Source organism: Mycteria americana, chromosome 2 (genome assembly GCF_035582795.1).
Source record: "Mycteria americana isolate JAX WOST 10 ecotype Jacksonville Zoo and Gardens chromosome 2, USCA_MyAme_1.0, whole genome shotgun sequence".
Taxonomy (NCBI): Eukaryota; Metazoa; Chordata; class Aves; order Ciconiiformes; family Ciconiidae; genus Mycteria; species Mycteria americana.
The window spans coordinates 19,533,943-19,561,308 of record NC_134366.1 but is presented as its reverse complement, the minus strand read 5'-3'; the positions used below and the strand labels follow the sequence as shown (position 1 = coordinate 19,561,308).

Genomic DNA, 27,366 nt, shown 5'->3' with positions numbered 1-27,366 from the left:
AAAGAAAAAAAGGAAAAAATATTCACAGCTAATACAGAAGGGAAAGCAGATGTGCGGATCACTTCAAAGAAATCTTCAAACACTCTAGACGACCCTCATGCCAAGCAGTAGTGAAAGCTGGAAACCCTGAGCCTGGCATTAACACAAGCCGCAAGAGGCTGAAAAACTCCTGGGAGATGGAAATGGATGAAATCCCATCAGAAAAGCTGACAGCACCTGACAGCACCAGTTTAATGACACTGAGGGAGCTGTGCAATAAAGCCTGGGAAACAGAGATTTTTTCCTCAATAGTGGAAACGTTGGAGTTTTATTAGACTGCCCCGACAGGGTGATCTTGCTGAACGGTGCAGCTGGGGACATGCTGAGATTTCTGCAGTGTGATAGTAAGAGAGGTAAAGGGACACTGGATGCAAAACAAGGAGCAGGCTCAGCTGAGGCTCTCAGTGCTTTGGATGGATTAGATATGTGTCCTAGCAACTGTAGAGGAGTGTATAAAGGAATAGGCTCCTCTTATTTCTTTGGTTTTCAAAAGGCTTTGACAGACTATGAGAGGATCTTGCAGAACAACTTTCAGCCCTACGGAGTTAGATCTTCATGGCTGTATACACAGCTGCAAAACATTCTCTATGTTGAACTAAGAAACAAATCAGCTCAAGGTGAACACTGGCAAACATCCTTGTGCGCTGTGGCATTCTTATTGATTGGATAATGCAAACATTACTACTAAAAACACATCCAAAAAGTATAAGGCTAAGCTAACAAAAGTAGCTGGCTAGGCAAGGACAGAAATGCCTGATGCTAAAACAAATATTCTCAAAAATTAGAAGCTGAACAGTGATTTTGTAAGAAAAAGCATCAGCAAAATAGGAGAATTCATTGATGTGAGTAGTGTTATATGAACCAATGGAGAGCTCAAACAGGGAATGACCAACTGCAGTATTGATTACATGCAGTCTAAGGGTAGCAAAGCTATATGGCACCAGAAAGAAACAGAATGTTTAAATAAATATTAATAAAACCCATATTTTTTTAAATTATTATTTTCAAGTTAACATAGGATTTCAAGAGCTAAAGATCTACCGGAGCCTTAGAGGAAACCAGCTGCATTGTAAACAAGTTCTTATAAAAGTACCAGATCATGGAAGTACATTACCTGCAAAGAACCTAAAGAGCTCATCAGTTGTCAGGCTGCCTTTTCAAATGAATCAGAAAGAAGAGCTGAAAATAACTGACCTTTGCATAGCAGCATACCAACTCAAACATGGAGCTATCAGGTAGAATACAACTGCTGTGAGGAATTGTAAGTGCCCTTAAGAAATGCTAAGAACCACCACTGGCAAAGAGACCAGAGAAGCCGATCTCAGCCATAGCGTGGAAGAGGCTAATTGCTACTTCGGTGATGAAGGAGGGATGAGAATGTGACCCCAGTCTTGACTCACACTAGACCTATTCAGAAGGGTCTTGTTTGCTGTGAATTCGCATTCAGATCAACGCTAAAGGCCTCAGAGTAGTTGCACTAAAGCCAAGCTACTTTCCCATCATCTCTCCTTGTCATGCACTGCAGTGCTGCCAGGTTCTGTGCGGGTAGGGGAACCGCGGGTGTGCGGGAGGAAACCTTTGGGGGATCTGGTCTTTCTGTCTTCCTAACGTATCTCTGGATGTAAATCTAGCACATCAAGGTAAAACTGACAGCAACCAACGCACTTGGAAAAGGTTGTTTTCAACTCTGAAAAATAACGGAAAAAATGCTTAGAGGAGAGTCTTCAAAACAGCAGTTTGGAATGGTGTTGTCATATGGCATTAGCAATGATGAAGGACCGTGATAGAGCCCGTTGAAATGAATGGCTTTGCCCCATTCAAGACCATTCCAATTCCAAATATTACAAATTTATAACTAAACGACCTTTTATTGTACTGGTCTTTTTTTGCCCCCATTTAAGAACTGTTGGAAATACAGAAATACAAATACTTCTAATGAGAGGAGAAAAATATACATCTGGAACACTGGTCATGGAAAAAATTCACAGTTAACAAGACCACATGGCTAATCATCAACAAGAATAATCATTTTACCTCTCTTGAGGGAACTGTGGCAAATAACAGCAACTGACTGTGTTTATATGGTTTTTACTCTCTGTTGAATACAGATTTCCAGTGTTTGGAGTTCAGGATGGCTAGATATTCTATGCCACCACTTTCCTGTTTTTCCATTCAGTGTAAATACGTTAAAGTGTTCTGCTAAATATGAGTTCAAAACTGTGAAGATAGTCCCCAAACAGTACAATTTTAAACACTGCACAAAACTGCACATAGATGGAAAGGCAACATGCAAATTAATGCTGTAGTTCCCCTTTCTAATACTGAGAAATCAAGAATGTCTTTTCTCCCTTACTGCAGCCATGATAGGATGCAGTAATTCAGAGTGAGATAATCACAGGCTATTGATGTGTGATACATCTTTAAATATTAAAGCATGCTGGCTTTGCAAACATACCTTTTTTGCTAATGTAAATCAGCCAATCCTTTCTTCTTTTTAACTCTACGGTGGCATCTTGATGTGCTTATGCCTGGATGCCTTTCATCTTTGGTGCACATTCTGCTTTTTTCTCCCGAGCCACCAATTTCTGACGTTTCAGCTGAAGTGGAAACTTGATAGAGGGAAGACATCTTGCACAGATGGAGCAGCTGCCTTTACATGCTGTACTGGTGGGCATACCTGACAGTTCACTCAGCACATACACATTCTGTGCAGTGCTTTATACACCCTTTCTTCATCATATCCTAGAGTGAGAACCTAGTTTCTTGCGATTTCTCAGGGAAGTTTATTGTAGTCTTGAGGTGTGCAGCTTTAAAGACATAGGCAATGTTGTTTTCAAAACTGTTGTTTTTAGTGGAATTCTCATTTCCTGTATTCATAAAACAGAACTTATAAAATGTCCTTTCCCATTTTTCTGCGTAGTTAAGATATGCCTCTAGGGACGCTGTATTTTTTTAACTCTCACATAAATAATTGCAGAGTGCCATATTGAAAAGATGAGAAGTGCAGGGGCTGTTAGCCTGCGGCAGCAGTTGAGAATCAGAGATGATGTACTGGGTGCTGGAGTTCCCAAAGACAGCAGGCATTGGCTGCAACGGTGGTATTGCCCTGTGTTTGCAGGGTGTTGTGGCATTCATTTCATAAGCCCAAAGGTTTCACATCTGTATATATTTGCATTCTAATAGTTTAGAGGAATTAAGTCCTTGTGAATAGAAAAAGAAACCTAGTTCCACTATAGACACTTTAGGCCTAAGGAAGAACTGAAGTGTGAAGAAAATAAAAGATCTAGATATAAAATATGTTGGTTGATTTCAGTTCAGCCTCATGAAGAAGAGATAATTAGAAGAGCAGGGCAGGAGGAAGCACAAAAAGGCTATGTAACAGTGTTCACTAGAGAGAGTCTACCCGTAATGGACAAGGTAGGTCTTAAAAATTACTTTTCATCAGTACTCAACGGTAGCTAAGGATCCAAAAGCTACAATCTTCTCTATATATCTTTATATTAAGCCAACATTTGTCTCCACAAAGTTGAATTACACAGCACCTTAGAGCCCATCTAGAAAACATATATGGTTTATGAGGGAGTGTAGTGCCTCCAAAGTGATGTGAATCACTCGTGGACTATGACACGTTTGCTCCACTTTGGTGTTCAGACTGATTCCTGGCCTTTACTTTCTTAACCTTAATGTCCTGCTATTTAAGACCTTGCAGTCTTTGAACCAATGTAATCTTCTGTTCCACCAATACTCCACAAAACTCTACAATGTAGAGCCCCAATGTTCAAATGAATGGAGCTGATAGTAGTGCGATTTCAGTGTAGGGTGCTGTCCAGGAAGAGACCTGTCACCAGAGACAAGGCTGTAGTAGCCTTGAAGGCATATGTAAGTTTAATTGGATTACACTATGATTTCACTTTTAAAATAAATTATGTAAAATAAAGGTAATCGAATCCTTGAATTTCAGCATATGTTTTCCAACAATGAGAGCTATTACAGCGTAGAATAATTTTTCCAAAGCTGTTTCAGAGCTAGAAGTTAAACTGAGCAAACTGCTAAGATTTTTGGTTGTCTGTTACTCTCTGATGCTCGATGAGTCTTGTATTTGTGGCCCTTGTAGGGAAGCTGAATAGACCAAATGGTCTCTCATGTGATAATACGCTTTCCCCACTGATTCTTTGATGCAGTAACTTCAGGACAGTTGCATTTACCTGAAGTTTCATTTGGGTTTGTGAATGGGCATTTACAGATTTGCTGGGAAGGGACTTCCTGTCATGTCAGCAGAATAACAGTGACATTATTTATTTATCCTGCTATTTGTCTTGGAGTTGTATGCTGCTGTGAACCTTCCTTGTACAATCAATAGCAATAGCAAAGTCCCTGGTGGCTTGCACGAGGTCTTTGGCATGCCTCCCTTTCCAAGAGCAGACTTCTGTCTGAAGTAGGCCTTTCTTTTTGTTTTAAGGGTCTAAGTGTAGGCTCAGAAGAACTATTCCAAGTGTGAGCCCAATTTGCAGTGGAGGGCCTTTTCAACCAGGAAGGCTTGCAGAATTTCATAGTGACAGTCATTTGCTTCATGAGCTCTTTATCTCTGGGAAAAGCATTTGGGGAACCGACAGGGCCAAGGTTGGAGATTGAAATGTGGGTTTTGATGCAGCTGGGATTTACATTCCAGTGTGCCAGTGTCTGGACCCCATTTTGATGCTGAAAACCATTATAACTAAAGAGAAGCACACTTGAAGATGAGAAAATATTTTTTTTTTAAAGTTTCACTCAAAGAGAAGGAAGAAATAGCTTAAATGAAGAAACGGGAAAACAAACAGTATCAGAAAAAATGTAGCATGAGAACTTTCAAATAAGAGAAATAAAACTGTATTGGAAACCTTATTCTAGGAAAAGTCTTGCATTTTTTACCAAATATTTTTTTATTGTAAAACTTTTATTTAATGCTAGCATCCTCAGAGAAACTTTATGTGCTGCTTTTTATGTGCTTTTTTGGCTGTATCATGTGGTGGAAGCTGAACACAGATCATTCAGACTAAAACATATGCCTGTTCTTCATTTTTCTCTTCATTTCTTTGGGCGAAAGTTGAAGGTTTATAGCTCACAAGCAGCAGCCTTATGCTGTCAGCTTCTCTTTAGGACTTCGTGCTGTGAACACAGTCAGATTGCTTTCTGCCTTCCCTGTCCCAGCCGTGCCTCCCTCTGTCTGGAATAAAATCTTGACATTTTTCTCTGACATCTTCTCATCAATATCAATATAGCTGAAAAGAAACCTTGATCTCCTCCTGCTTCCCTCTAAGCCATCCCAGCTACTGCTTTCTTAGTTACTGTAGCAACCTGCTTGTTAGCTAACATCATTTTGGACTCTGGAGCTCACTTGGCCTCCACCTATGTCTAAGCCTTACTGAACTCCTTCTGAGTTCCCTTTTAATACATGTTTTCTGCCGGTCCACAGATTCTTGTCTCAGCTTGTTATCTTGTGTCTTGGCTACTGCAACGTCCTTTCAGCTGGCCTTGGCAAATGCAGTCATGGCCTGCTCCTGTGTATTCAAAATGATGCTGCAAACGATTTTCTGTCCTGCCACTTTGTGTTGTCCTCATTGCATCTCCCTGTTGGCATCGTACATGAGCTATACCTCTTGGTTTTTGAACTCCCGGATGAGCTTTTCTCTCTCTCCTGATGCCATTTCTTTGATGCAGAAGTGTCAACACCAGCCTCCATCATCATCATCTTGTTACATTTTTCAAAACACACCCCTTGTTCCCTTCATACTTTCCTCATGCTTGGCAGAGGCTTTTTGAGAGCATCCCCTGCTCTCCATGTCCTGTCTTCAGATTCAACTGCTGATAAAGTATGTGACTACGGGTGGGATAGTGATAGGCTGGCGCTACTGATGGCTTGTTATGATATGTGATATTGCCTTGTTGTTCCATTGTTCTTCCCATCTGTCCTTATCCGTCTGTTGTCCCTTATCTTAAATTCTTAACTTTGTGGAGGAAGGACAGTCTTTTTTACTTTCTCCTTGTGTGCAGGGTCCACGATAACTTGAGGCTGACCTGGCGCTGGGGCTTTTAGCAATACAGCAGTAGGAAGAATAATTAAGTTATATGTAGCAATATTTCTTTCAAAGGCAAAAGTGCTTTTATTTCCACTGAAACATATCATAAATGATCTAAACTTAATAAATGATTACTTAGCGTAATAAATTCTGAAGAGCTGAAAAATCTTACCATTTTTGGGATCAGCATTTCTCAGATTCAATCATAAGCTATTCGTTTGGAGCGGTTTAGCCACTTGGCTCTTGTAAAGTAAAAGTGAATAATAGAAACTGCAGTTGGATTTAAAATCTTCAGAATTATGAGTTTTTGTTTGATTTGAAATTAGTATAATGATCTTCATCTACAGTTCATTTGCCTTCTCAGTCATGTGAATAATGAGTTTTTTATCTTTATCAGATTTATTCTAACCCTTCTCTTCTTACATCATTCTCAGTTTGTTTCCTCTGAGATATAACAAATCTTGAGCTTTGCAGGCAGGTTGGTTTTTTCTCCTGTAATTTACCATAAAATATTTCTTTCTACATGATTGAACTACAATTTATACAGACTGTTTTAGTGAGCTGTGTTATTTTCTTCCGTAGTAGGTGATGCCATGTTGTATAAGAAAGCTGAAATTCAGTTCAGGTGTTCTGAAGCTATTTGTAGACTAAATCAGGGGAACATGCTAACTGAGCCCCACCTCCTGCTCGTGAAATTTGGGGTTGTATTCTATCAGATTTTTCATATATTCTGTTTGATCTCTTGCTGATTAAACAACTATGGATATTAAATTGTATTTTATTCTTGAAGACCATAATGCCTTTGCATCTTCCTTTCATTTCATTTCTGCATTAATTGAATGCATAACTTAGTGAAACAGGCACTTTAAGTGATCCAGAATTTTGATGATCGTCATTTTACATATTCAACTTTTAAATTAACTACAAGGATGTGAACAGACTGAAAGTGAACTTAGGCATTATTTACCTCATTACTGATTTTCCTTCATCTACATATTCATCACTATTTGGTGAAAAACAGGTATCTTGATCTAAGCAGTATGTCCCCAAGGAAGGAATTCCTGCTCTTATAAGAAAAGTTGTCCCTGGAACATTAACCATTTTCACTGTCAGGGTTCTTCACCAACAGATACTGTTTTTTCAAGTGTCTGTCTTGTAGGTGGTGTAGTGCAACTTATATGCAGCAGGACCCATGTTTCAAAATGCAGAACACATTATCTCCATCACGATATATCGTAATGGGTTTCGTTACTTGTATAACAGAAAGGATCAAGGGCCACACGAATGAAAAAGAAAGTATTTAGGGATTTATTGGATCCCTGACATCTTGTGCACTTTTAATGAATTGATTTGTGATTGATGGCTGCTTGACCTTTCCTTTTCCTGATCTTTTTTCAAGTGAAAAGTAAATTTAATAATTATATTCTATTTGAGCTCAGCTATAACTCGTAATAGCAAAAGAAATGACCTTTGTGTAAGTATTCTTTAAAGGGAAATGAAAAAACATGAGGATTATATATATTTGGTTTAAGAATACTGCACAAAACCTGCAAATGCCAGAAAATTTTGACCATTTGCCAATACAGCTTAAGTGGCAGCACATAACTGTAGGCCTGTCTTTGGAAAATTGGCCTTTGCGATGAAATTTACTGTATTTGCAATCCATATTCTATTAGGAGGCTATTATTCAAATAGAACAATTATCATTAAAAGTATTTGTCAGCGTGGTAAGAGGTTGAACAGGGCACAGAATTTCATCTTGAATATTTTACAAAGAAATTTTCAAAAGAGGCACAACCATTTCTATCTTGAAGTGAAGAATGTTTCCTGCAGTTAGTTGGGAATGAGTTGCTTGAATTTTGTATGTTAACCAATAATAATAAAATGCAAGCATAGCCTTGTTATGGCATTTGAAATTTCCCTTTTCCTGGGTAGCAGTCCTAATCAGTCCCTGAATTTATTATTGAGAAAATAAAAAAATTATGACAGCACCATTCCAGGGTACCTAACTGAGGCTTCAGGGAACTCCTTCCAGTTGCTTTTGTGCCCATTCTTTAGTCCCTAGTAGTCCTCGTCCAGGTGCGAACAGTATTAAGATAACCACAACAATTAAATGCAGTTCCACTCTTTTCTGCTCTTCTTAATGTCAGTGGCTGGCTGGGAACTGGCAGGTCCAGCTTTTGTCTCTTAACAGAGGAGCCAAACATCTTGCTAGCTGTAGCTCAGCCTCAGGGACAGAAAGAAGGATCTCTATATTTTATTTCTTAAAGGAAATTTCAAGTGAAATAAATTTTCTGAAAATTAGCACCTTAGTTTTTCCACACAGTTTCTTCACTGAAAAAGATAACAACGTGTTTGTAATTGGGAAAAGTTATATGGGATAAGAGGCAGGAAAATGGTTCCATGGGCTTTAGGAAAACAGCGCATGGAAATCAAAGCAAAAATACAGTCATCCTGAAAAAATTTGTTTGCTGGGAAGGCGTATTTTACTAAGAAAAGGAACTGGTAATAAAACATTTCAACCAGCTCCACTTCAGACCAAATATTTTCAACTTGACAAAATCTCCTTTCCCTTCTGTCATTTGATAGAAGTAAAGACCCACCTATACCAGGAAACAAGAATTTGAACAGGAAAGGTTTTCAGAGAAGTAAGAAACAGATTTGGGAATACGATCCAATAACTTCTCATCACATCTGTGTCCTCACGTGCAGAGCAGAATGGATCTGCCAGACCTGCACCAAGAGGGTCACGCCAGCGCTACTCCTCCTGGGAGCACCGGAGAGTGAGCACACTGCCATCACATGTGCCTTTAGCTAAGCTTTTTGTTTCACTTGTTTTGGGACAGTTTTACATAGTAATGTATCTAGTCATTTCAAATACATCAGCTTAGCACAGCAGAGCAAACCTGTATCTGTTCTCTATGTTTCCTTGCTTCTGTACCATTCTGTCGTGTAACCATCTGTGCTTTCCAGCTGTACATTGAGTGGCGGATACCCTTTACAGTTTAATAAGTATGAATGTGTCATATTCAAAGTTGAGATCAAAGACGAACTCTGTCTTTTTTCTAATCATTTCTTGTAGGCCTCGTTTATCTGTAAGGCAAGCTTACATTCTGGTGGTAAGCCACCTTTGCAAAAGGAAATTTTCTTTAAATCTTTTTCTTTAAGAAAATGTCTTTAAATTTCTTAAATTTCTTTAAAGCCCCACTTGGTCATTCTTTATATTGTAAAAGTGGCAGAATTGTTTAATGAAGGTGAAAAAAATCAGAATATGCCAACCTTTTCCCCTCACTAGGTTTCCATGGTACCATGCTCACATAATACACAGTGACATATGGCCCTGGAGAAATCTGCAGTCTTCCTGGACTGACACCCAAAGTGTACAGTTCTGTTAACTCAGTAATATACAATGTAGCAGATACAGAATGACTTTAATTTTATTTTGGCTCTTAAGTTCTTATTTTTTCTCCTCTCTGAAAATACTTTGACACTCGTATCACTGACTTTGTGTGATGACATTCAGAAATTCAATGCTAATTAATGCTGCTGTATTTCCTGGATTGCTTAGGACCACAGAGAATTGAAATGCAGTATCTTCTATGCTTGTTTATTCATCATTTTAGCTTTTTGTTTTGTTACACTTGATGCAACTTGGCCGGCTACATTTTTTTTTTTAATTTCCCTCATGCAAATAATTGTTAAGCATTTATTTATGACCCTTTAGCAGTGCCCAAGAGGCATGTATGACTTTCCTTTCCAATGTGATTTGCCACAGAAATGGTGTTACTTTCTGAGATCTGGGGATAAGGAATGACTGCTTCTCTCAAAGGCTACTAATGTGGTCTAGGTAGTATGGATAGACTGAAGACTGAGTTAACCCCAAGGCATAAAGCAGCCCTTCACAAACAATATTTTTTGCAGGCCTAGTCACGTAAATGTGCTCCGCTAAGGCAATTGGTAGGGGGAAACCGAAATTAAGATAGGGGATACTTGGCCTGTGCTACCTAGGAACTCCCCACCTCATTAGTTTCACAGGCAATCGACAGTAAAGCTCTAAGGTGAGAGGTGGACTGGCAATAGCGTGCATGGAGCTGATGAATAGTTCCTTCCTGCCCCAGAGAAAGCCTCAGGAACAAACCAAACAGTGCAGTAACATTGAAATCCTGCTTTTGAAGTGTTGTGACATGAACGTGATCTGGCTTTACCTGTTCTTCTCCAGTGACATCTGAGAGTTAGACTACGCGTGCTTGCTCCTCAGCTCTTGTAGTCACCATTTCAGTTTTTCTCCAGGAGCTGCCCTCTTGTTTTGGTCAGTTTCTTTATGAAGTAGCTGAAGGTAGTACCAAGAATAGAGAATGAAATTCCATTGTTATGCTCCAGACACATGCAGTTCCAGCTTCCTCAGATCCAAAACTGGAACCAGTAATCAGATAGATAAAAAACTCTGGCTGAAATGCAGTCTTAGAATGAGACGGGTCAAGAAAACCCCTTGCCTTGATACCATCATCTCAACAAAGGCATCTGTTCATATGTTGTATGCCTAAGTCTTTATTTTATCCTGATCTTTTTATTAATCAAATGTCCTGAGTAGCAGGCTGGCTGAAGAAGACCGGGAAGCTCCAGTGGAATCAGGCTGAATACGAGCCAACAGTGAGCTCTCACCACAATCCAGGAAAACTGTATACTGGGCAACACGAGGTAGATTAGTAGGTATTTTTGCGCTGCCACCATACCCAGACACCTCCTTTTCTAATATATTGAAGAGAGCAAAGGGTGGTGATCTTACTATGAAAAGTTGTGTAAGTCTCAAGTTTCACTGGTCATTTTTCTTGTCACAAGACTTAGCAAATGAATGTGGTTTGCAGATGTGACCCCTAGGACCCATTTTATTTCTAGCTTTACCTGCCCATTCCATCTCACTTTTTTTTTTCTTTTCAGATTAATAAATTTGTGTTTTTTCTCTGTATATTTCTAACATGCTAGCTCCTTGCCTAGAAAAGCTATAGACATCAAACTCATAATGGAATCAGGATGATCTACATGTTAAACACCTGTATGTTATTGAAGCAGCTGCACCTCAGTCATGTTACTTTTGTTCGAGCACTGATGAGTGGTCACACAGTCATCTGTATTTTGCACTAGTATGTTAGGGTTTTTATCCCTTTTCTAGTAAAGGTATATAAAAAGAATCTAACATATTCTGTTTGGGCATGCACTCTCTCTTTCATTGTTCCTTCTGTTCAAGTCTTCAGTTTTCAAAGCAGGCATTAGCCCCAGTCCTGCTGGTTTGGATGAGTCCTGTGAGTTACTCGGTGTTAAAGGGGTGCTTCTGTCTCAGCTGGACTGCTATTCACAAAACAGCACAGACCTATGGTGAATGGCTTCCCTCCTGTAATAGTGTTTTTGGTTTGTTTTTACTGATGAGAAAAGATATATGAGAAAGTTAGAGAATAGCTGTATTTCTCTAATAAACAGTGAACGAGGCTTTCCGTAAAGGAATTGCTCTGGAGAGGCCACTATGTTTGCTTCACAGCAGAGCAGAAGTAATGAACCAGCCTCTACTTCCTTGTCTTCCTAATTCAGAATATTTGGATGTGCTGAACTGAGATTTGAGTATTGAAAACACACTTAAGAAAAATGCCGCTGGCTGTCTATGTGTCTGGACCACACCAAGGTCTGGCAAGGTCTCCTTTCTTGCAGGGCTGCCTTGGACCCCAGCACCCTGATTTTGCTTTCCCTGCCCTTACCCCAAGGCTCTGTCTCTTCTCCATCAGCACATCTTGCTTGACTGACCAGAAGAATCTGCCATGGGGTTACTGTGACCCACTATTATGTCTTGGCTTCCAAGGCGAAGCCTACAAAGGCAATTTCAGTGTAGCTGCTCTTCAACTTGTTTATGGACTGAACATACCACATCATGTAGCATGATGTCATCTGCCGTGACTCTGACCCTATACCTGGATGCAGAGTCCCAGTCAAATCCTGAATCTCACACGGAGGTGATATCTAACCTCTGAGCCAGTAGTGACTGTGAGTATTTCTTGACTTCGTGAATAGTTTTAACAGTTTACTTTAGATCACCAACACTCATTTAACTTCGAGTAGTCACTGAAATGCAAAATGGTCAGTAGCATCTCACAACTGTTAGTAGATACATACCAGCTGAGAGGAGTTGCTGTGAATATTTCTAGTGTCTTCCTCCTTGAGTTGGAGTGCCGATCCAGTCTGTAGTGGCTGTATAACATGAAGGTATGTGCTCAGCTACGAGTCCTGTGCCACTGCCTAAGTCACACTAGTTTACTTGAACTCACTTTGTCCATAAACGTTTCTCAAAGTACATTACATACAGATGCAAGACATTTTACTGTTCTAGTATGCTGATTTTTCTGTGTAGGTGTAGCATTACATACCCAGTGATTCAGAAGTTAGTGAGCCCACCAAACAGGAGCCTTTATGTCCTGTGTCCTCACACTACTTCGTTATTTGCATTTGCTACCATGTACCTAACCCTATCTTGTATTTTGCTAGCTAGCCCTTTTGATAGTTTCCTATGAAACACCCGATTGCAATTCACTTGAATTTCTCTTAGGGCTGACAGCTTGCATCAGATTTTCTGGAATTGTCTTAGTGGACTTTATTGTTCACTGTGGAACAGAAGGATGGTAGCTACTCTCTAAAAGAACTCTGACTCAGGATGAAGAACATGGTAGAGACCAGTACATACCTTATCTTGACCTTTAGTGTAATACATGCCATACTATTTTAATTGCTTCCTTTGCATCTGATTCCAGTATTTCTGGATGGAGGCTGGATTGAAGCTAATGCCTAGTTCAATAATTATTTTTCCTCCTTTGACTTATTATTATTATTATTATTATTATTATTATTATTACCAAGATCTCAGTTAATTAAAAAGCAAACAAACCTAGAGAATGTGGAAAATGTATGGTAGAGGTAGCTAAGCTAAGTATGAAAGTTAGTATGAAACTAGAAGGAAAATAAATTGCAGTATCGCTTAGGTGTCAGCAATGTGTAACTATTAAGTGAGACAGGGGAAACCAGAAAAGACAGTTTTACTGACACAAATAAGTAAACATACCAATAAAACCCCGAAAGGGAAATGAGCACACAGACGAAGCAGCAATAAACAAACTGCACACAAGATGAACAGCCAGAGAAATAAATAAGCAAAAACCAAAATAAATGCCAGCAAGCAAGGCAGATGCAAAAAACCAAGCAGCTGTTAAGAGAAAAAGAAATTGAGCAAATGTTGCATGCAAGTGGAAGAAAATCCCACTGCATGGAATTTCAGGGCTATATCCTAAAATGCCCCGATTTCTGTGAATTCCATCAGAGAATTTTAATTGTGCAGACAGTATAGGTGGACACCAGTTGGTGGAGGCTTTGGGTTATCATTTGTTGCCATTCTTTCATTTGTTTTCTTAAAAGAGCAAACGCTTTTTTCCTGATGTATGTTGGCATATTCCCTGCTGTGTACGTTGCGTATTCCCGTAAAATCAAGCATTTGTGGTGCTGCCCACGGCCATGCCTTAGGGGCCTGTGTTTGCAAAGTCTGTACAGTGAAGGATTCAACTTTTGGTGGAAAAACTGGTGCTCAGAGACTGGTGGAAATACCTTCTATCAAATATAGAATATCTTTATCTAATAAATTAATTTAAAAACATCCTGCTTTAGTTTTGGTTTTCCCCTCTTTAGCTGTTCCCTGTTATTAAAGCTTCAGTGCTGGATGAAGACTTCACTTCCTGGACCTTACCTCTTGGGCTATAATGGGGGTTATTGGAAGAAGAGAGTCATATATATTTTTTAAATCAATGTATGTGTTTTTTCTAAACCAAAAACTTTCATGTTACTTTTTTGTTATTAAAATATCTCCTTTTCTTTGCAGTGGAGAAAATTAACAATTAGAGTTTCAAAAATGTAGTTCGGGAGAATTCCGATGCTTCCACTCCCATCCCGTTTTTTTCTTTTCTCTACACTTACGCAAAAATAGTTCTTTGGTTGTACTATTTCTTATTTGAAGTTTTGTGCTTTTCTTCATCACTGTGGATGGCATTCATCTCTGCCAGAATGTCTACTCCATTTGCTGAAGAATCCTCCATTTGCTGAAGAAGAGCTGTGGTATCTGTAAACGTTGGGTTAAAACCCCCATTGTCTGAGATAAAACCCCCAAAGAGTGAGATAAAAGCACAGTCAAAACCTGGATTCAACCTCATTTTGAATCCCAGTGTTGCTCTGTAAGCCACGCTTCTTTTAGGTCAGGAAACAGAAGTGCATAGACAGAATTCACAGAGAATGGTTCTACCGGAACACAGGTGAGAAGAAAATCATGGGTTCATTCATTGTTTTGGAAGAAGAGCTGGAAACGCTGAAGTTCTTTGCCCCTGCAGGTTATCTTATGATCATGCCGCCCAGAAAAAAGCTTGACAAGAAAAGACTGATCAGGATGTGAAAGAGTTGTTTAGAAAAGGATGTTCTCACAGAAGGTGAAGACCAGCTTCTTTAGATCATTTCTATCTTCCCTATGATACCCATTTCAGCTACTTTCTCGGCCATTCTGTCATATCCAGATGCATTGTACAAAACAAGAAAAAAAAGCTTCTTCAGTGGTTTGAGTATTGCTCGATAGCAGAGAAGACGTGAGTTCACTGACCTCTGCCAGTGTCTTGTGTGGGCAAGACCCCTCTGCATTAATTCCCAATGAGTGAAGTGCCATTGTCTTATAAACAGTTGTGAAGAAAAACTGTATCAAAATATGTGGAGCTCCCAGCTACACCAGAGTCAGGGCCACATAAGGAATCTTGTGGACATGGTCCTATAGTGCTTTTTTAAAATTTATGATATCGTGCTGGGAACTTTACATCACAAAGTGTGAAATTTGTTATCTTTTTATCAGATTTTAACCTTTTTTAATCAGATTTTAACCTTTTCTAAGCTTTCTAAGCTTTTCTTTTTCATCTGCTGCACACAAGTTTTACATCTCAGTCAGGCTAAATTTATGTGTTCATTAGAAATGTGAACTAACTCATGCTGCCATTTATAGCTTGTAAAAATATTTGCCCTTTCTACTATACATGTCAAAACAGTATGCATGATCCATAGCTTCAAACATTTAAGCTACAAAATAATTGGGAGTCTAGTCACTTCTTAATTAAAATAACCTGGAGTATTCCATTTAATGACTTCATAACTGGCATCTAAATATTTACTTCTAGCTTTTTGGTGTTATATTAGATCAGAACAGAGTGTCTGCAGAAAGCAGGCTTGAACGGTCCAATTACGGTTGGACTTGATGATCTTAAAGGTCTTTTCCAAGCTATACGATTCTGTGATTCTGTGAAAAGTTGTCTATATGTATTGATTTTTATAGTGCCATTTGAAAAAGTTGAATGCATCTGAATACAGAAATACAGGTACATATACAATTTTATTACAGCATCCATAAAAGATGGTATCATCCCTTCGGGTCTTTGTTTATTGTTTAGGGATGCTTTTAACAAATGAGTATCTCACAAATACAGAATCAATGTGCTTTGGGCAATTTTTTTCTCTTGATATATATGTCTTGTGAGTGTCTCTCTGGAGCATCCTTCTAGATTAAGTGAGGCAGGGCTGTTACATGGGGAAATGCAGTACGGGAATGCTGGACCATCTTTACATTAGCAGGCTAGTAGGTGAAGCTGCCCATCTATTCAAGTGACAGAAATAAATTATATAAAGTACTGACTCAGTTGAATTCAATATGTCATTGAACAATGGGATCACTTGAGCCTAAAAAACCTGACACTGGCATTTCAGTTACCAGTTTCCCACCTTTTTGCATTTGGGATTGTGTTTATGCTTTACCCAACAACATAATAGAGAAAAAAAACCAAACCACTTTAATTTGAGTTCTTGAAACAAATGCATTGCATTGCGGGAACCCAGTGTAAATATAAGCTGCCCTCGTGGGTCGGTATTCAAGTTTCAGCAATTGCTAAGGCAAGCATTGCATTCTATTCAGAAAGATAGTTACAGTATTTTAGCTGTTTGTTTGTGGGGTTTTTTTGCTTTGGTTTTTAAGGAACATTTCATGGAAGCATATCAGTTCCATGGAAATTTTGCTAGAAATGTATACGTCTCAGTTTCAGGGTACAATTTTAGAGACAGGTAGCAGAACAGTTTTGCAATCCTTAATATGAAACTTTTAATATGAAAGTCTAAGGTTAAGATCCACAATGAAAAGTGAAAGAATTGGAAAAGTCTAGAAAAGAGGAGCCATAGTAATGATTCTTGAATTCATGAAAAATGCCGGCTGAAAAATAAGGAAATAAGGTGTGCTCCCAAGACTTTTCTGGGAAAATCTTGCAGTGGTTGAACCAAATAGCCACTATTATCATTGTAAGACTTGTGGAAAACCATTCATAATCCTCACTCCAGGCTTTCACTGTGACTAAAATAGCGTCAATAGCACAAAGATGCCCCTGGAGCTGTTATATTAGTGTTTTCCTTAAAACGGAAGCTTTGATGTGAATACCCATTGGGAGTAACTCCTGGTGATAATTTTTGAGGTGAACGCTTGTGTAAGACGTTGATGACGTCTCTGCTGAGATACATGCTTTAGACAACCTTTGCTGCAAAATTTCACCATTGCTAGAAATTAGGTAGCTCCATAATTGCCTCATATTAAAAAGGCTTCCTGAGAATTTTCTCCCTGTCTTTCCCCCTATGTTTAGTACATTAGATGTTGTAAAAGTGACCAGTTGAAAAAATGAATGATGAAATAGGAAATCTGACTAAGATTATAGATTCACTGAAAAGCTGAATTTTATCTGGAAAATTCCACCAGTCTTTTGAAAGCAGAAACTGGACCCCAGGGCACCAAAAATTTGTCTGTAAATCCATTCAGATAGAGATTATTTTGTTATGATTGCCTTACTTCTGAAAGATAAACTTCTCCCATCTAAACCCATTAGAGAGATTACCACGAACCATTGATTCCAGCCCACAAGAGGATTTTATGATGCGAAAGAAGGGAATTTTTCAAAAGATTTTTGGCAAAGCCTCTTCTGCTGTCCTATCTGACTGCATTGCTTGCAGTCGGGAAGGCGCTGCCTTCTTCCAGAACAGTGTATGAAACAATATCTCAAGGGAAGGAGATGGTTAAAGAAATGGGAAGCAGCGCTGATGTTTTGTCTTTAAGATAAGGTGCAGATGCACTATACATAAATCATCAAACTTATTGGAATATGCTTTGTATTAAGGAAAAGAATTGATTTTTTTAATTTTAAAATGTAAGAAAACTATGCTGGAGAGACCGCATTAGAATCAGTGAGGAAATGTCATGATATTTTACAATCCTGACAAGTTAATGTCTGAATCAACATCTTTGCACAATATTTCAGGAAAAATAAAGGTGCTTTCAGTCTAAGAGCACACTCTGTATTCAGTAAAATTGCAGATTATTCATATGTATTATAGAAGCCAAGTCATTAATATTAAATAAGTCAAAATGTTCGAATGACTTCTTGAAATTTAAATAGTACAGAACAAATTCTTAAATAGTACAGTTAAATTCATATCTGTAATTCCCATGATCCATAATTCTTCACACTTGAGAGCAATTTTAGCAGTTTCAAAATGTATCCAGGTAATGTGTGTTGAATGGTATTTAACAGAGGAAAGAGTGATTTTTTAAATTGGATTTTGTAAAACACAACCGTTGTAATGGGCCTGTGAATTAAAGAATGTGGAGCATGCCAATATGACAGACAGCTTAATCCTGTGCTTTAATAAGCATTACTGTGGAAGCATTATACTGACAAAAGTGAAGGTGCCTTCTGCAAAGAACCCGCATCTAAATGGCACACAGAGAGAATTTTCTAATATTTTGTATTGTTTTTTGTCTTCTAGAGTATCAGGGCTTCAGGGCTGGTGCTGTTGGAAACCATTCTTTTTGGATCACTTCTTCTGTACTTCCCAGTAAGTCAAACTATAACTTTTTTGAAAAGTTATATCCTTGCTGACATTAAAACATTGTATGAATCACCTTGGTGAAAATATAAATGTCAAAACTATTTATGTAATGATTAGTTTAATCTGACTATAAAATGTGCTGTGTTCTGTAAATATTCTTAAGAACACTTGAATGTTTTACTATATTTGTAATAACTCCCCATTTTCAGTTTAGGGAACTTCCCAGTGTTTTTTACTTGAAAGTTTTTAGGTGTTCTGGGTTAAGCTGAGTTTTTGCTTTGAAAGACAATACCTCTCTAAACTATGCTATGGGAAAAATATGCAAGGTGTGTAAAAGGAAGACACTGATTATACCAAGTATTTCTCTGGAATGTAGTACAAAGGAGAGTAATTATTTCAGTGTATTACTGGCATGTATTTGGACGTTTCTGAAGCTACATCACATCTGCAATACCATGTATTTGGGAAAATAAGATGGTATTATCCCTGTCCTGTAAGTGCAAAAAAAAGTAGTTTCACAGTCGCATGAGGAATATATCACAGAACTCACAGAAATATAGTTCCTTTCTCTTTTCAAAAATCCCAGAAAACCCGAGTTTGTTAATTGCTACATAAACCCAATGTAATGACTAGATAAAGCAAGAAATCAAAGTGTAAATTGAATGAAGTTGATAGAAAGCATGCAGATCAGGAGACAGAAAAACAAAGATGGAGTTGTGGATTATTTTAAAATACGTTTACGTTCTCTTTTCCTCAGTAGTCAGAATCTTCTGTGCTTTTACTTTTGCTTCTGTGCATCATGTAGTTACTGAGAGACTAGCTGGGAAATAGAACTCCTTAGCAGTTGCAGAACAAGTAGCCAATAAACTGTAGTAGAATGAGGTGTGAAGAATATGATAATAAACACAAATCCCAATGGAATTTTTATACATTATGTTTTGAATCTTGTGGGCCTTTCAAGTTCTAAAGAAAAAGCGTGTGCATTTCTAGGATAGTTTTATGTGTTTTTTCATCATTCACTTTGCAGATGTCGGGAAGAAAGAAGTTTTGGTTTTTTCCATATTGTACAAATGCTTTTTGCAACTTGCAATACCTCTCCCTGGGGTTTTCTGAGCTTCTTTAATATTCTTTTCTAGTGAGCAGAACAGAAAGCCCATGCCCTGCTTCCTCAGCTGGTGTAGAAATCCTCTGAAGCATTTACAGAAATTCACAGCATAAACCATAACACGAGGGGTTTTCTTTCCACGGCTGTCTCCTCTTTGCTTTCCCAGAGAACCGTGGAGCCATATAGTGGCTTCCCCAGGTAGAGGCTCCATACGAACCACTCAGTGTTTGTACAACCTCAACTCCAAAGTATGCCAGAAGCCTCATCATAGCTCTCGCTGTGTCTGCAGTCTTTTCACCTGTCACTAATTCTTCAGTTTCTTTCCCAGTTCTTGTCGTGATCCTCTAATTGTTGTGTTTCACAAAGGATGAAGGTCCTTTGGTGGCTGTCTGTCTTCAGGCTTCAGGTGCTCCGCGTCAGGGATACTGAGATACCGTTGGTGGAAAAAGACTTCTCTCTCAGCAGTTGTCTTGAAGAAGAACCATCCTGTTAGATGCAAGAGATGACCATCCACAACCTTTAAATGCAGAGGGAGAAGAGAGGAAAGGAAACGGAGCTGGGAGGGAGGGGTTCGATAACAGAAGCATCCCCTCAGCTTTTCACCGATATTTAAACATTTCCCCCTTTTTTTTTTTCACTGACATTAACGATGTTAAATGTACAGAAAGTACAAAATGACAATTTGGCGTATTCTGAGGAAAAATGTTTTGCTGAAAATTCCTGATTGTCCTGTCTCCCAGTTGGGAAGTAGACACTTGACTAGAGCTTATCCTTTTCTGTACATCTCGTTCTCATACTATATAAAACTCTCCACTGAGAACGCATTCTGTTAGAAATTAATATGCAAAGTGTATGACCTGACTTCTCTCTTATAGCAGTTTTATGCTCCCACACTCTTTGCTGGGGCTCTCTTTCTGGGGCTCTCTTTCTTTCTTACACAGGTAATTACTAATCAGGCTGTTACTCCTACAGGCTGAAATAAAAGAGAGAGAAATTTTATCGTTTCTATTTTCAAGGTCTTAGGAGAGAGATGTAGAAAGTGTGGTAGTGGGAGGTCATATTAATGTTCAGACAGAGAAATTAATCCTGATTTCCTAACTGCAAGAGTATGGTTTTGTAGAAAATGAAGAAGAGTGGGACTGATACAGAAATATCAGGATTTCAATATCCCTGCCCCTTAGTTCACTGCAAGGAAGATTTCATAAATTTCTGATCCAGGACAAAACAGTGGAACAGTAAATGTGTGAAGGCTATAAAGCATAGCCAGAGAGGTCTATTATATAATTTTTAAGAAGGAAAAGCCTGTGCTTCTGCAAGGTGTGAGTTATGGGGTGTGAGTCCTTGGAATGTAAACTTTCAACATTTTGCTGTACATGGACAGTATCTAAATGTGTTCATCTGCTAGTTTTCTGGAAAAGGAGCACAAAGCAGAGAAGGATGGCGTGAGAAAGAAAGAAAACCTGAGCTCTAAACGGAGAGTCTTGTTTGCACCAGCTGACATTCACACACATGTTCGTTCATAGCAAGGTGTAGAGCACAGATTATCAATTATCATATTGGTTATTAGTCACATACATGCGAAGCAGATCATCTTTTTCCTCGGTCATATCCATTGTTTATTTACTTCTTCCTGTTATTCGGTGTTTTTATTTGTTTTTGAGAAGAATTGGGAATATTCTGTAACTCAGTGATGTGGTTACAGACTTAGGAATGTGCGCACAGAGGTAGAGATGTGTCAGCTATTAGATTTGGTCCTCATTTTATGATAGAGGAATACATTAGATCTTTAAGACCAGTTAATGTAGATCTCACCTCTTATACACCCAAATTAGGCTATGTTTTCCACAGCTAGCACAAAATGCAAGTTAAAATATGGAATGGAGTTCACCAGTTTGGGCCAGACAAGCATCACTGCAGTAAGGTGTTCTCCTTTAACATAAGGCTGTTTTCCTTTTTGTATCGTCTCTTCTTCTCTTGTGATTTGGAAGGTGAAACCAAAAAGCTTTACTTTCATGCTCAACTAAGTGCAGAATTACACAGCTTGCGTTAGTGCATATACAATGTAAAGAGATAAAATGACAGCATTTCAGTTCTAAATAACTCAAATCTCTGTTCGTTTAAGGATTCAGTGCAAAATTGCATTCTTATTTAAAAATCAAAATCCCCTTAGATTTTCTCAACACTGCTTTAAGTCTTTTTCATCTTTCCTCTCTGCTCCTCTACACTTTCCTAATTCTCGCTTCTTCTAGATCCATTCACCCAGTCTGTCTTGGATTGTTTTGAGAGCCTTCAGCATAGAAATTTCACTGTGTCCAGAAGGGCTTTATTGCATCTCTGACTTTCCTTACCCTCCAATTAAATGGAAACCAAAACCTACTTTGTTACATCACTTAATTTCTTTCACTAATTGTCATTGTTTTCATGTCTACATGCAGTAATCTATTCATAGTGTAGCATCATTAATTGAAAAATAATATCACCAGCCAGCTGCTTTTGGTGAGAAAAACAGCTGTTACAATGCCCTTCTAACCAAACGGGAAGTGCAAATGATGGTCTCCACCAAAATTTATTATTCAAATCCTGCTATATTGATAAAAACACACTGATCTTTCCTGAATTATAAGCAGGCAGATGAGCTTTGTCTATTACAAATGCATAGATTTTACCCAGCAGTTGCTGGGCAGCTCTCATTTCTGAGGCTCTCATTTCTTACATTATCTCTAGTTCTCACAGTAACATCTCTGATTTCCCTTTACTTAGTCTTTCCAGTTATCGATGGACCTCCTCCAAATGAACGCTGGGCTTTCTAATTGATTTCACTTATATTTCTTTCTTGTTAGATTTTTAAGAGAGGGCCAAAACCTGACTGTCTTATGGAGGAGGCTCTTAACTTCTTGGCATCTGAGGGGAGGATTCTCACTACTTTCCTTTTCCAGAAATACTGACTGTGGTGGAGCTTTTAGACCTTTCCTAACTCCCTATCTTGCTGATGCTTGGAACACATCTTGCATTAACACAGGTTTGAAAACTCTTTGCATGTTGCAAAGACCTTCAAATAGAGCAAGGACAAACACAATATTGTAGTAGAGTAGCCTGTTAATTGCATTAGGAGTCAGACCTCAGCTGATTTTAGACATCTGTAATGGACACAAGCTGGAAAATAGGAAATTCTGGTTAGAGACCAGGAAACATTTTTTTACCATGAGGGTGGTCAAATAGTGGAAGATATTGCTCAGAGAGGTTGTGGAATCTCCATCCTTGGAGGTATCAGGACTTGACTGGACACAGCCCTGAGTGAGCTGACCTGATTAGACCTGCTTTGAGCAGGGGCCAGACTAGATGACCTCTGGAGCTCCCTTGCAAGTGAAATTGTTCTATGAGTCTGTGTTTCTAGTATAGGTATCCTTAGCTGAAACAGTCATCCTGCATTCAGCACATAAGGGAAAGAAACAGGGCCTTTTACAACTCATTTTAGACTTCAACTTGAGGATAAGGTGGATCATGGCCTAGGCTCCATTGACCATAAAGGAAGCCTGGGGTCCTTGTCTCAAATGGCGATGAATTCCACCCTAGGCAACTGCGGGGTATCTGATATATTAAACATTTTCCATACTGCTGGGCTACTTTAACTGAAACTCCAAAATGCACTCCAAAATCTGTGCAATATTATGATATCATTTCTAGAGCCAGCAATAAAAGTTACTGAGTGCCATGATGCAAAGAGGAAGGGAATAATTTCTTCTCCATGTTCTTGATTTGGCAGATAAGAAGTACTGGGTTTAAATTCCAGCAAGTGAAAGTCATGTTAGACGGTGGTGAACCTTTGTAACAGTGAGGTCAGTTAGACCATAAGATGAACTAGCTTAGGAGACTGTGGAGTATCTTTTTAAAGACTGTTAGGATTTTTCCCTTCAGTCTTCTCTTCTTTTGGCTAAAGAATCCAAATTCTGTCTTTACTGCTATCCCTTGTTTTTCTAAACCTCTAATTATAGCAAGGCAATATTGCTATCAGTTCAGAGAAATGGAGATGCTGGGCGGCAGTGCATTGACTTACTAATGCTCACGAAGCAGTTCAGTAGTGAAGCCTGGAATAAACTGTGCTCAGACATCTTGTTGCATGGAGTAGGTGATGGAATCTGTTTCTGGGACTGTGTTACTCCCTCTTTCACACTCAAGCTAGAATGGCCTACCCTTTCACGTTATGAGAAGGAATGATAAGATGCGAGTAGTGGAGCTTAGATGTGGATGTGGTCTTTTTTCCCTTAAATGATCTGTATGTACATTAGCATGGTAGAAGTGATCCATGAATGTTGGGAGGATTAGGCTGTGGTAGCTCCATTAGTCGCAGCCCTGAGCATAGCAACAAGGTCACTGGAAAGCTCTGGTTTTGGCATTAATGAATGTGAAGATGGAATAGTGCATAATACTTTCATGCATTTGTCCCTCAAGTGTGCCTATAAGGGATGCATTACAAGAGCTCAGTCACTGTTTATTCCTTACATGTTGATGTTCACTGAGGCCAACTGAAAGATTTTGCTTTTTCCAACACGTTTAGTGCTGCACATACTGATACATCGTGGTGTGAATCGCAGGCTTTACGCCCGCTCTGATACCCCAGATGTTTTAGCTTGATTATTTTTCATCATATAGCTACATCCTCTTTACTCATAAAATAGTTTTAAAAGCTCTTACAATGAACACCCATCATTTTCTTGTTCTTGTTTCACAGTAGAGTGAAACAAGAACATGCCTTACTTGCCTTACTTCAGTGTAGTAGTCATGTCATTGAAGTCCAAGGACACTGTAACTATCTGCTCTGAGATAACCACTACAGATGTCCCTAGCACTCTAGAAAAGGGTCTGTCCATTTTATTTGGATCATAGTGGATTAGATGTCCAGCCAATGGAAAAGGCAGGTTTTAAATGCCATGTTGCCAGGATTTTATATGTACCTTGTCTTGCTTTAGGCAGAGAAGTGAGGGAAACGGGCAGAAGATTACGCAATAGTTTGTCTCTCTCCATGTCATTGTCAGATGAACATACTTTTTGAAGTTAACATGCAACTGGTAAACCAATAGCTTTTTTTGAGACCCAGCTTGCTTTGAATGCAAAAGCCAAAACTAAGCTGGTGTAGCCTCTACATTACAAGCTTGTGATTCAAAGTACAGAAACCTCACAGGCACTGGGAACACTTGTGTCCTTGCCCTGAACTTCACTAAGAAAAATGTTTATGACTGTTTTTATTAACAGGAAGCAGGCACTGAAGAATTTCTGCATTTTGAATAAGTGTATTTGAAATAGCAGAAAAACAAGATACACAGTGTAATAGTTCTTCATGGTTCTGTTGTCACTAATCTACATAGCTGTCCTAAAATTCTAGTAGCTACTATCGAGGAGATAACTTGAATCTGTTGTATATATTATTATCCACATCTAGAACTGTGATTAGCCACAGCTGTATGTGTCATGACCTTGATTTGATACTGGTATCTCTGTGTAGTTGACAAATGTTTGGGATATTGGAAACTCAGTAGATCTATGACATCATAAATTCTAAGAAATTATAAAAGTGGAATTTGGCGAGGAGATTGTTCTGTGTGTTTGTGTATGTCTGTGTGCTGTGTTCACAGGGTACCTCAGGCTGGAAGGGACCTCAGGAGGCCTCTAGTCCAACCTCCTGCGCAAAGGAGGGTCAGCTATAAGACTAGCTATAACACAAGGTTACTAAGGGCTTTATCCAGATAGGTCTTAAAAAACTGCACGGATAGGGTCTACCCAACTGGGTAGTGTGCAGGCACATAATAAAGTCATGTCGTTGTAGTTTTTGAATCTTGTGATGAAATATGTGATGTGGTGGGAACATATAGTGGGGTTTATAAATGACAGGCTGTAGATAGGTCAGTGAAGGTACAGGTACTGATGTTACTATTCTTTCATGTCTTGGACTCTCACGCTCATACTTGTGACACTACTTGCGATACCGAGACAAAACCCGATATCCTCCTTCCACAGATCCAAAGGTGCAGTACAGGATTGTAGGAGGGCAGTGTTATTTTTGCTTGTCTGAAAGCTTTTTTGAGAACTGAGTTTGAAGGACACATTTGTCAGAATCTAGGTTCACTGAATAGCCAAGTATATGTGTGCGTGCAGGGCTTCAGAGCTGGAGAGAAAAGGACAGGAGTCGGTGACCTGAACCAACTGCCAAGTTGGGTTTTCATTGACCTTTTTATTTTAAATGACTGTCTTGCACTGCTGGCTTGTAGGGACATACGTGATACAGTCTTGTCAGCCCTTCATTCAGTGAAATTAATCTTGTGGTGAGGGGACCAGGGCAAGATCTTGTGGTCTTTCCTCTTTACTCATAATTCCACTGAAGTAACTTGCATGAATACACTTATTTGCATGTATAAGAATTTGCGGATAAAGACCCTATATTAACACCTTCTTTTCAAAGTAGAAAGGATAGGAATATTTTTCTCAGCCAAACATGTTTTGATGATCACATTGACCGCTGGGCAAGTGGACTGAGTCGATACGCACAATGTTTTAGAATATGTTTGAATTTTACTGTAGTGACCTAAGTTTATGAAAAAATCAACACACGAAAAAAGGCACTCTCATGTATTAGTTCAAAACATAAATGTGATAGAACTTTTACAGGAAAGATAATGAAAAATGATATACCACATGTTTATTAAACTGTAAAACTAAAAGCAAGATTTTTTGATAGTATAGATGAGCCAGGATTGAACTGTGCCAGAAAGGAAAATATTAGAAGCTGTAGTCAACATCTGACATATTCTCAGTAGGGCATAGTCCTGACGTCAGTGATTTACCTTCACTAATTAGTTTAGCACCTGAGAGACTGCATGTTGGTGGGAGATAAATTTCAGTCATTCTTTTTCACTTACCCAGGTGTCTTTCAGTGAAAGCTAGGGGTATGTTCATATTTTTCCACCAAATGCCTTTTCTCATTGTTTATTCATGCTTTCGTACCTGAGACCCAAGGAGCAACAACTGTAGTCAAGCGAAAGGCCTGTAGCTTGTTGTTAAATCTTGCTGAACTTGCTAGACTCAGCTGTTGCCTGCTTCCTCAGTTCAGGGTTGTTGTGATCTGCATCAGCAAGAATCTGAAGCAAAATGAAAGCAGAAGCAGTTCATGCCTAAGGAAGACTTGACTTAGATAATCTGATACTACCAAGCTGTTTCTGATATGAAATTGGGTGCAGTTGTAAACGTATGCTGTGAGAGTGAAACGGGTGGTATGATAACTCACCATGCTTTGGAATACAAGGTTGAGATACTAAAGGTAAGACACAGACTGGTATAATATGGATAACTGAGTGATAAAACATGATATCTTAGCTATCAACTTCCATGACACTTGGCAGAGTACTCTGCATCAACACAGAGGAAAAGGGGAAGACAGAATCTCCATCTCAAAGCCTGTTCACTGTGAATAATACAGGAGCTGAAATAAGCTTTTTTTTCTCACTCGGTTTTTCTTCTCAGTCCCTCTTCTTTTATGTATGAATGCATTAGGTATTCCTAACCATCTACTTGGAGTTTAAGTGTCACACCATGGAGGATGATTAATGGTTAATGATTAGGAGGGATGAGAAATTCAATGCATTACAATGGAGAAGGAAAAGTTGATGTTTTTGGAAGAGATCATTAAGAAAGGAGATTTCATCTGTCAGAGTTGAGACTGCCCTTATTCAGTCATTCTACATGCTGAGAACTGAGAATATGCAGGCAATGATATCTTTATGGTTTTTAATACCAACTGCTAGTCATTGTTAAGCAGTTTTCAGTTTACAGGCAAAATGATATGATAACTAGTGAAATCTTTGCACAGGAAAAATCTTGCAGAATTATAATAGCGATAGTGGAAAGTTTTCATTACTGTGTAGCACTTTTAAACTTCTCATTTCTAAACTCTGGGATAAGAGATTAGTGGGATTTAAATCAATGCTTTTACCCCAAAACCACTTATTACTTGCTGTAAATAAGAAATTAGCTTTTTACTTGTAGAGAGGAACTGGAAAAAGTAATATAAATACGTATGAGAGCAGAGACAAGTTTACAACATAAAATATAAGTTGCAATATAAAATTATCAAGATGCATCAACAAGTACTAGTGTGTAAGATACCCTGTATTTCCTCTATTATTGATAATAATAGAGTAATCT

The 27,366-nt window shown here is 38.7% G+C and overlaps 1 protein-coding gene across 3 annotated transcripts in view; it reads left to right on the top strand.

Moving 5' to 3' along the window:
* The window catches only part of GPR158 (G protein-coupled receptor 158), a 212,465-nt gene that overhangs the window by 104,343 nt on the left and 80,756 nt on the right, over positions 1-27,366 (top strand). For all 3 annotated transcript variants that reach the window (XM_075492633.1, XM_075492632.1, XM_075492631.1), the window contains exon 5: positions 18,006-18,074. In XM_075492633.1, the coding sequence (XP_075348748.1) occupies positions 18,006-18,074 (69 nt within the window). The remainder of the gene's footprint in view (positions 1-18,005; positions 18,075-27,366) is intronic.